The 11574-nt window shown below is 29.6% G+C and overlaps 1 protein-coding gene across 5 annotated transcripts in view; it reads right to left on the bottom strand.

The window, feature by feature from the left end:
* Positions 1–849: 849 nt before the first annotated feature.
* Positions 850–11574, bottom strand: part of LOC108751246 (laccase-4-like) — a 22590-nt gene continuing 11865 nt past the window's right edge. For all 5 annotated transcript variants that reach the window (XM_018491334.1, XM_018491333.1, XM_018491331.1 and 2 more), the window contains 7 exons: positions 10176–10296; positions 7590–7800; positions 6694–7092; positions 5239–5601; positions 3750–4016; positions 1741–1956; positions 850–1032 (listed from right to left, as the gene is read on the bottom strand). In XM_018491334.1, the coding sequence (XP_018346836.1) occupies positions 881–1032; positions 1741–1956; positions 3750–4016; positions 5239–5601; positions 6694–7092; positions 7590–7800; positions 10176–10296 (1729 nt within the window). In that variant the 3' untranslated portion in view covers positions 850–880. The remainder of the gene's footprint in view (positions 1033–1740; positions 1957–3749; positions 4017–5238; positions 5602–6693; positions 7093–7589; positions 7801–10175; positions 10297–11574) is intronic.

The following is an 11574-nucleotide window of genomic DNA, read 5'->3' as shown; positions in this document are numbered from 1 at the left end:
ATCGTTTGTTCAAAGAAGGAACGAGTGATAACGACGGAAACACTGATATATTCTCGATAGATATGTAGACTCGCGCACTAATTCCGTTTGTCAGCATATTATGGAAGTGTTGAGGGTACCTTACGGAACACGTTGGAATGAATTCCGATTTATTCCATGATAGGTACTCTGAATGGATTATGCATATTATACATATATAATGTTTAAAATAGATTATGTGTATTATGAATGTGGTTTTGAATGGATTACAGTCGAATTGTTCAATTATTCTTTAGATTTCTATTATTTTCTACTCACTAAAATTTCTAGAAATGAATTCTGAAGAATGAACACTCTTAAAAATTAATAATTGATTGAGCCTTTTTTCTAAGAATTGCTCAATTTTTATTCTTAATTGTGAGATTCTATTCTAAAGAATTTAAAGAGTAAAAAAACGGAATAATTGCAATCGGAATCCATTCCGACGTTACGTGATAGGGAGATGCTCAGTTCTGAAATTGTTTATCATGATGATACGTTACTTAAGTCAGTTATTAAAAGTTGAAAATTACGACGTTACGCTATACGTTAAACTGCGCATTCTTTGAAATAGTTGATTAATAATTAAATTATAATTTAAATTATAAATCAATATATTCTCAAAGTTCCTTGAAGTTGGAAATGGAGAAGTTGTAAAGAGATTGGCATTCAATTAATTTTTTCTCGATAATTGGATTTCCAAGAAAAATAATAGTCGATAATTTCCAAACAATTAGCGAACATAAGTGGATATTTATTTATAAAAATTCATAAAGTATATTTAACAATAAAAATACTTTCTATTTAAAACACTATTATTATATACAATTATATACAATTATATATTTAACGATTAAGCAGTCTATATAAGAAAGTAATCGGGTCCAACGAAGGATCCACATTTTGGAAAGTCTTGTGGCGCCGCCACCATGTCGCTAGGTTCTCCAACTTGTAAGATAACATCCAAACCACGGGTCCAATCGGTCGCGTGCTCATCCCGCAACATCCAATAACCTGCAAAGTCAGATAAGAGTTTTGTCGAATTGATATGTTGATAGTTTTATTAGGTCAGTTTTTTAATTAATAAAAATATTATGGGTAGTATTCATAGTCCCTTCTTATTTCAAGACTGTCTTAATTAATATCTTAAGACGCTCATACGATCCTCTTGGTTCGTGACTTCTTAAGACTGTACTTAAGACGGTTTTGAATATAAGATCTGACTACGAATACTGGCATAGATATCTTAATTATTAACTATTAACTATTACATCAAAATCGCCGATGACACTCTGTTAAAAACCGAAAGATATCAATTTAATAATGTTCTATTTTTTTCGGTTAGTTGATAAGTTATTTTTGTATTATTATATTGTATCATTAAAATTGCTTGTATTTTATACACATATTTTTAATATTCTATTCTGTAAATCTAATATAAATAAGAAAAAAAAAATGTTTAACGGTTTTAAGTTAAACTAAGGTTTGAACTTAAAGTCAAAAATTTTACTATTTATTATACAGTTTAAAATTCAGTTTGCGAAAAACTCTTTGTTTCTAATCGCTAATATAATTCCATCAATTGCTACTATCTTCGTATATTTTAACAGTAGAATTATCTTCAATTTGCAAAACAAAGTTATCAAATTAACAATTGAATTTGAATAGAGATTTTGTACAATACATTAAGTATTTGTATCAGTTTAATAAGATAAGGTTTACCTGGATTGTCGGCTTTAAATCGCAGTGCCACGGCACCAAACTTAGGCACGACGATGGTATCCTTGATTAATGCGCAATCGAGATTCCGCGAGAACAGTTGGCTTCTCTCATCGAGTTTTTTCAGCTCTTGTAGTGATACACTTCGCCCAAATTGTCGGGCGCCCACCACATAAAAACTGTAGCCGTGTAGATGATAAACTAAATCATTCAAACCGCCTATAACAAAATAATAGATTAATCTATAACAATAATATAACTTTATAATTGAATAGAATTCCTCGTAGCAAAAAAATCATTGCCGAATTATTATTATTATTATTCGTGACTTTAGTTAAAATTATTTTAATAATATTGAATTATTATGATGTCAAATTATATTATGATGCTGAGAGAATGAGAAACATTATAGGTATATAACAACTGACATATAAATTAAATAAAACTACTAAATTATATAAAAATTAAATGTTTATAGCATGAACAGGTCTAATAAAATCCATAAAAAAAACCTGCATCATGTAAAAAATGGTTCTTGAACAAACGAATGAAGATAATTTCACGAGAAATATTACGAACCGATAGTCGATGCTGAAATTAGTTTCGTGTAATTGCGAAGCTTTATGAAAGAGATCAATCATTCCACGTGCTGTTATCGGAAGTCGCGGGATTTCTCTCGGCTATCGCAATTGTCTTAAAAGAAATCGCGATGACGCATCAAATATTGTTTTTTAAACGAATAATATATACCTCCCTCATCAAAAGTGATTTATGATGATGAGAGGCTTCATCAATAACTTTAACTTTCGCAGCCAATACAAGATGTAAAGATATTGGGGTCAAACGTAAATTCTATTATGCTGCTAATGTTCTCTCACGTGCTGCTTTATGCTCATTTTGTAAGATTATCCTCAAGCATGTGCTTGGAGGAACTATGTAATAATTAAACTAATGATTACGCTGTATTACGCAGGAGACCGTACGCCTTCAAACGAATAGCGTAATAATGAGTTCCTGCAGTAACCTTGTCATATTCCGTATTAATTTGCATTGTCTTGATTAAAGATTCTGACTAAAGTTCAATATTACGAATATTTGATAATTTAAGAATTCTTTTCTTATCTCTAATCATAAAATGCTGAGAATTATTAAAAGAGAAGTATTTAAATTATTTTGACCTTTTTTTTGTATCTTTTGAAATTTGCTAAATCATACAGTATTGTTGAATATGACATATTATTTAATTATATATAGTTCAATGTAGCCAAATAGCATGCAAATTTTATAAATGTTTCTGAAATATGTACATTATATATTAAAAATATATTTATATATTCTAAAGATATGTATATTAAAATACCGTCAAATATAGATGATATATTTAAAGGACATAACTATAAATATTCTATGAAAAACTATAGAATATTTTATGTAATTTTCTACAAAATATTCTACATCTCTTTATACGTGGATTTGATCTTGTTCGTATAAGTTTAATACGTAGTAGTTTAAAGCAGTTAGTTGATAGTTAATGAGCTGCACATGTGCAGCGTACAATTCATTAACTTTATGAATATTCTGAAGAACTTTCTAGAAATATTTTTTTTATTAAAAATATATAAAATATTCTATGTATATTCATAAAACGTTCGATTTAAATATTCCGAGATTATTTGTATTTTTAAAGATGTTCATAAAACATTTTGTATTATCTAGGGGTATATTTTTATCATTGAAGAGAAATATATACCGATAAAAAAGGAAGAAAATTAAAGAAAACTCTTTAGGCCTTTCATAAAATTATGAGTGTGAAAAATCTGTTCTTGCCTGTCTTTCTTTAGGCTTTTTACACATAAAATCTAGACAAACATGAAGATTTCGAATGAATGGAAACGGAGGAGAAAAACGCGGACAACTTAAATTAATTAGAAATGTACATGAGATGAATGTGCACGCGACATTGCAAGTTAATCGGTTTTGCGTTTTAATTACATTCGAATGAGACTGATTACCTTGGTCCAAGAGAATAATCTCGACAGTTGCTCCGAGAGGCACGTGGCGCACGTTTACACACTCGCATATGTCACCCCCGCCGACGTCGCCGACTTGACGACATCGGCGTCGCGACATGGTTTCGTTGCTCTCATTGAGATCATCCTCGTTGTTGATGCACAGCATCCCCGGGGACACGTCTCCACCTTGGGTCAACAGCGGTGACGGCGGAAATGTGAAAGTGACGTTGTTCACATTCAACACTCGTGTCTCCGTCCCACCATCACCTGAAGAAGACGAAAGATGTTCGCATTGCGATTAAATAATCAAGTTTATATCGCACATCGCTCTCTCTCTTTTTCTTTTTTAATTTAAAGTTATCCATATAGTCTTTTTATCAATTTAATTACACATTGTTTTCTCGATGTGCATTGCGAATCGGGCGTTAGGAAATTTCTTCTTCATGTATATTCAAAGTGATGATTATACAAAGACGATTATTACGACATTTGTAAAGAGATTAATCTTTACAGGACGGGAAAGCCACTATAGTGATACTGGAATAGTATTGTATATATTTTGAGATAAGAAATATAATAAAATAATGAATTATAATAAATCTTTAGGAACAGCTGTAAGATTAAAAAAAATAAATCTTTGTTCTCTAGAGCTTAATGAAAATATAGTTTTACTATCAGTGTCTTATTCGTAATAGGTATGAGAAATCAATAAACAAGGTAGTACGATTTTGAACGACATAAAATTCAATCTTTTAGTTTTAGTTTGGTTTTCTTCTGTTTGGTATCTTTTAGTATTATCCACAATAAGATCAGAATTGCAAAACTTGAACCTCGAAAATTGTATTTAAATCTTATTTCAGAATTTTCGAAATTATATCAGCTTATTCTACATCGCAGCTTCTTTATCCTCTTTAATATTTTCATAACATACTTAAACTAATAAAATTGCATAACATTTTTATTTTAATTAAATTGGCTGAAATTTAAGAGTGATACATGTTTATATATTCGTATTTTTCTTAAATTTAATTTATCTTGAATTTTTAATAGCAATGTAATCTTTTACATTAAAAACCTTAAAAAGGATTTTAATGCAAAAAATCATTATATGTATATAACTGGTTTAATGATTGAATGATTTAATGTTATACATATAAAATATTAAACCTGAGAATAAATAAATTCTCAATCTATCAAAAAATTAATCGAAAAAAAGTTCTGTGATTATAAAAAAAAGTAATATTTGATTATGAAAGTGCTTTCTAACCGAGATACGCTATTACGTACGAAATATGGTAGTAAAATTTTAATAACCCGGATTTGATATAATATGATTAATATGATGAATGAAAAAAGCGGTGAAACTTAGGAGGCAGAATTTTTATTCAAGCCTGCCCGCGTTAATTAATGCCCCGTGCAATTACATCCCGATTGCATCTTAATTCGCACTTTCACTCCCATTAGGGACTTCTATTAATTTTTTACGGACCTATCAGTTCCGTCGCTTGCATCTTGTAGTTAATCGGCAGATACAGTGTCACGTCCGTTCCGGGCTTAGTCAGGGTCTGCGGGATTTTACGGATACTTTGAATATCCATAGCGCATAAATTCTCTCGGTCGCCGCATTTCTCGGTAGGATTCGTCGTCACGGCCACCCGGTCTGTTCCTATCTCGTCAATATCACGCTGATCGATAGCTTCCGCCGTTGCTGCAGGATTTTCCGAATTGCCTTTGTAGTTGAGCATCGCTACGCCATTTATCGTGTTCGTTCCACATTCTTTCGCTGTGTGCACATTCATCCAGTAGGACCCGATGCGTTTGCTCGCTTTGAGGACGAAGTCCGCTCTTTCACCTTTAACGAATATTGAAGACTATTCATCAGTCTCAGCATATTCGATGAAAATTGTGAGAAATCGGGAAATGAAGTTTTGCTTTGAGCAACGGTAAAGTTAAGGCTATCGATCTTATAGTATTGAATATCCTAACTTTCTTGTAAATCTCAAAGGATAAACGTAGAGAACGTATCAGCGAACGTGCTACTTAAGATCCGATACATTTGAAAGTGGAAGCGTTTAAGAAAATAAATGTCATCACTTGCTATGTGAGTTACAACTGAAGAATCGATAACTTGCGAAACTTTTTGCAAGATTTTTACGTTTCTGTGTCTAATATTTCTATAGTCTTACGCAATCAATTTTTTAATGGAAAAAATATGAAGCAAGTAAATTGTGGAGGCGTTTCGATCAAACGTATTCAATTTTCCTGACAATATCAAAAAATCGTTAAACCTACACTGAAAAAAAATTTCCTAAATCTAAAGTAATATTTTCTTAAATAATATTAATTAAACATTTCTTTACAAATAAACATTTATTAAATAAAGAAAATAATATTTAAATCAAATTATATATATTTAAGTTTATAGTAAACATTTATCTGTAATAAGGAAGTGTTTTTACTTAGTACTATTCGAGAAAATATTACTTAGATTTAAGAAAATTGTTTTAATGTACACAGAAAAAACAATAGAGTATCTAAAAATTTATCTAAATAATTTTGTTCTGAAAATAATTTTGTTAGAACATCAAAGTAATTACATAGAATGCTTAAGCGTTGATGACAACGCTGCAGAAAATTTTAATATGGCCGTATCTGGCAGAGAAAGCAGCTTTGCTGTCGTAAAGTTCTTTAATGTGATTGATCTTGCGCTTAGTTCCTCACTGGGTCTAAATATATAAACCAATCATATTAAAGAATTTTACAACAAATTGCAAAGCTGCTTTCTTTGCTGAACGCAATCATCATTCTAGTAAGCAGCTTAAGCTTTCTACATAATTATTTTGTTAAATGCTTGAGCAAAATTATTCTTTTTATGTAGCATCAATATGTTACATTGAGGATTGTACAGAGATCCGATTACGAAGAAATTGAACGAAACTCCAACCTTTAGCCAAAGTAATAGATGTGACTTGTCGTGGTTCTATAGGATGTCCGTCAAGCGCGATCAAGAGAAGCAAATGGCCATCGATAAAAAGCGTCACCGGGCATGCACCAGCGCCTCCGGCATTAGCGACACGAAATCTATGACGTCGTCCTGGAATGACCGTGAATGTGCTTAAAGGGACTGCGGGTCCGTTGGGTTGACGACCTTTCCCATTGATTAGAAGAATCGCCGGTTTTAAATAACCCTGATTAAACTGTACTTCCGGAAGCGAATGTTGCCATTGGGTCACTAGGACCACGTGATTAGGATCGTCGATGTCGTAAAGGGCGCGATGAGGTTCTCGAAGGTCCGCTTGTCTCACGATCAACGATCCGATAATGCCATCCGTGACATCGGCTCCTGAAAACATTTTTTTCAAAAAACAGGTCAGTCAAACAATTTTTTAAAATCATAATTAATAATTAATAATCAAAGGTAAATTGATAATATAAAGTTAGTATCAATATCACGAATCATTAAATTTATTGTTACATGATTATATTTAATCTAAAACAACTCACGAATCATATCATGAATATCTGCACGAATCATTAAATCCATTATTATATAATTACATATAATGTAAAATAACTTAAAGATAAAAACATTTTTATTTAAATTAATTTCGAATTTCATAAATAATTTTATAGATAATTAAAACTCGAGAAAATATATTTTTATAAATAAATTTAGCTTTAATTTATTATTAAATGCATTAAACAAATACATTAATTAGTAGTTTAATTAATTCAATAGCAATATTTGCAAAGTACATAAATTTTAATTATATATTAATTTTGTAAATTTTTTTCGATTGCGATTCATATGATATTCAACGTAAATAATTAGCCAGCAACCTGCATGTGCATGCCAGAGATGTGTGCCGGGTATGGAAGCACGAAATTTATATTGGAAAGTGGTGTAACTTGGTATTGGACATTGTGTGACCAACGGAGTGCCATCCATGTAAGGCATTTCCATTTGCGTTTGTCCTCGCCAATGCACCGCAGCTGCTTTACCAGGAAGACGATTTATCACATCCACCACTAGGATATCGTTTTCACAAACCTGCAAAAGCGTAAACTTGTATGAAAGTTCGCAATTAGATACTTGATCTAAAAAAAAAACCGCTCTAAATATGTTTACTGTGATATTAATTAAGATTGTGCCGACACCAGATCATACAGAATAAAATCATTGCATAATATCTCAAAGAAATTTCCTAACAATCGCATCGTAATGCACATTTAGAAATTAATGCCTAATTAAATTGATATTTAAAAAGATAGTTTTAAATTGAATTAAAGAAGAACATGCAATTATAAACTTGATTATTTAATTGCAACACGAAGATATGTAATATATAATACATAATATAAATATATTTTGTAACAGATATGTAATACAAATGTGTTTTGTAATTATCTTTATATATTGTTTCTTTTTTTTTACTTAAAATCATTGTCACAATGGTATAAATACATTAAATGCATATATATATATATATATATATGGAAATAATGATTTTGCTGTAAGATAAAATTTTGCTGCATAGATCTGAAATTAATTTTGTTGGATTATCCAAATAATTTAGGTAAGAATCTGAAGCATGATTGGTAAAGCTGCAAGTCATTTAATATTTTAACAACTAGTTTTGAATTTCCAATAAAATTATTATATGTTTAGAGATCTGCCTTTAATAAAATTTAATATCTTTTAGTAAAATTGTTCTTTTCGTATAACTAATCTATTAAAAACTTTATCTATATTCATATTAAAAAATTTTATTTTTCTTTTAATTTTACATGTTTTTTAATATTCGGACACTGAAATTTTTTATTTATTTTGAAAAGTATAATACTATATTTATTTTCTTTTTTAAATGTTTCTAAGTTCAAATATCATTTTAAATAGCATGGCTGCTGATATATTGATCTTTTTTCTCTGTCAGAAATAAAGATATTAAAAGTATATTAAAGAATATCATATAAAATGTCATAAAAGATTTATTAAAAGCTGCTAAAAGAAGTAATTACTACTTGATCCCGAGAAAAGATACTTAATTTCAATCAACATTTCTAAAGCTTCGAAATATTTGTGGCCGAGGAAGAGCAATCAGATGCCTAGCAAAATTCGCTTCACTTCAAAGTGTTCACTTAGTTAAATAAGGCACGAGATTATTCCTATATTCATGCGATGTAATCAATTACCAAGAGTATTGAGTACGTGTCTCAATCATCACATGACGTTTAATTCTATGTGATTGAACATCCACTTTCATGCAATTGCGAATTACTGATTGCAAATGAAGGCATATTGATGTTGACGAAATCATGCGATAATCGATGTATGACTCTGTATATGAATCTAATTATATACATACCTATAATCAACTCAATATTTCTCTAAAATTATAGCATAAATATGATAATAGTAAAAAAATGTTCTTATTGTAGAATTAATTCCTATATTACCAATTAATTTAATATCTCGATTTTTGATATAAAATTCAAAATGAATTATTCACGAGTTTAATTATTAACTAATTAGTAACTAATAGATTTAGTTTGATAATATTCAAACTGATAATATTCACTTTTATCAGACCAAATTCTATAGAAAGAACGATTTATTAATGAATCTAATAAATTTACGTGATTTAGATCTGATGCAAATAATTTTGTTCGACTATCAAAATAATTACGTAGAAAATTCAAGTATAAACTTTGTTGCAAAAATATAAATAAAAGAGCAAAAAAGCCACACACCGGATGTCGTTAGCGAAAATCTTATATTTCATTCATATATTTCAAAAATTCATCAAGTTAACATAAATAAATATAAACATAAACGTTTCGGCCAAGATATGATCATTTTTAGTATGTAAAATAATTTAATAAGTAATTTTTAAATATATGACTTCCGTTAACGACATCTGGCGTGTGGTTTTTTTGCTCTTTTATTTATACGTATATTGTATATTTAAGCTACATTTAGTGAATTTAATTTGTTACAAAAAGTACAATTTAACATTTTAGCAACGAGTTTGTACACGTTCTACATGATTATTTTGATAGTCAAAAATTGTTTTCAGATCTATATATAGGTAATTTTTTTAATCTTTTAATAAAAAACTATTTTTTTTGTATGAAATTTTCCATATCTCAGATCATAAAATAGCAAAACAATATGGAAAATTCACTTAATGCACATCCACTGAAACATTAAAATATAATTACTTTTATCTCCTGCTTTCAATTATTCATTAATTTGCGAATAAGTCGTTATGGAATATGTTTTAATTAAAAAGGGAGGGAAAGTGTGGAAAAGTGGCGAGCAATATTGTAAGCAAATTACGCTTTTACAATAAACTTCACTGAATTCCTGGCGATAAGTGTGATGCACTCAGACTATTGATCGGTGGTTGAACATCGAGGTCGTACCTGAATACTAGGTCCTGGCATTTGGCGATTGGCCGTAAGTATACCTCGTCTCTGTCCATCCGCGGAAATGCAATGATTAGCTAAGCAAGCCGTCTGATTCAATGGACAGTCGCCACATGATCTATAAGAAATGTCGTAAAGTCATAATTCTGATATCTAAAGCACATACATCAAGCAAACATCGAATATAACTGTCATGTAACGTATGTAAAACATGTATATTTATGTATATTTTATGTAATAATTGTAATATCTGTTTTTTAGACATACATCTATGGAATAAATCAAATTGTTATGCTATCTCCTATCAATACATAAAAACAATTAAGCGAAGAAAAATTTCTAAAAAAAGCTTCTTATCTATTTGTTTTGTACAGATTTGCCATCTTTTAAAAATGTTTAAAAATGCACGAAAATAAATCATAATTAAAGCAATTAAAGAAAAACAATCTAATGATCACAATGTTTTAATTGAATAAGGCAATTATATGAACTATTTGCATGATTTGTAAAAGGTGGAATAAAGCGAACTATTTATATTATTTATTGTCAGAGCAAATACGTCATTTATTTATAGATATATTATTACATGTATTTTTTAGCAAAATTTTTTAGAAAAAGTTATGAAAAAATTATAGATTTTTTAATACTGTATTTGAAAGTAATATAAAAAGTTTGGTAACAATTTAAAATCTAAATAAAAAATTATTTTAATAAGAAGTAGATTTTTTAAAACTAATTAAGATAAAATGAGAAAATTTTTACTCAAACTATATTATTGTCAAATTTAAATAATCTTATTCAACTGATTCATATCTAACTTTATACATTTTTATATGAAAAGTATATATTTTCAATTATAATCATTTTTTGCAAAGACTGTACACTTGATATCCTTTAACTTTGCGTTTATCCAGTAATAGATATGAGGTACCGTATGCTGATTTGATCTTCTTGATAGAAATACACAGTCCTGTGTGTGCCTAACGCGATTTGTTTTGCATGTCGGTTTCAACGGACATCGCACGTTGATTGATTACGGGAGTCTTCCGCGTTACATCGGTTAACGCTTAAGAATTGCATAACGGTTATTACTGACGAGCCCGAAATCGTTTTTTTTTTTGCAGCGTTATGCTGCAATAATTGCTACATTGGTTAACGTAATAACGGAAAAATCGCTACAATGCAATGCAGCAATGTTGCAATCGCAAAAAGGAACTCTGTAATCATATCATGAAACGCATGAGAAGAGAAATAGATCGTAGTTTCCTCGCGTGAGGCGATTACGATCTGAAACGTGTTTTATTAGGTATACATATAAAGATACTTTCCCTTTGAGTTTATCTTTTTGTTCGAATATTTAAGTATTTTTCTCGATAAGAAATTTGAAGAAAATAAA

The sequence above is a fragment of the Trachymyrmex septentrionalis genome, unplaced genomic scaffold (genome assembly GCF_001594115.1).
Source record: "Trachymyrmex septentrionalis isolate Tsep2-gDNA-1 unplaced genomic scaffold, Tsep1.0 scaffold42, whole genome shotgun sequence".
NCBI classification, from domain to species: domain Eukaryota; kingdom Metazoa; phylum Arthropoda; class Insecta; order Hymenoptera; family Formicidae; genus Trachymyrmex; species Trachymyrmex septentrionalis.
Note: the sequence above shows the minus strand (reverse complement) of the source record. Positions and strands in the feature narration are given on the sequence as shown.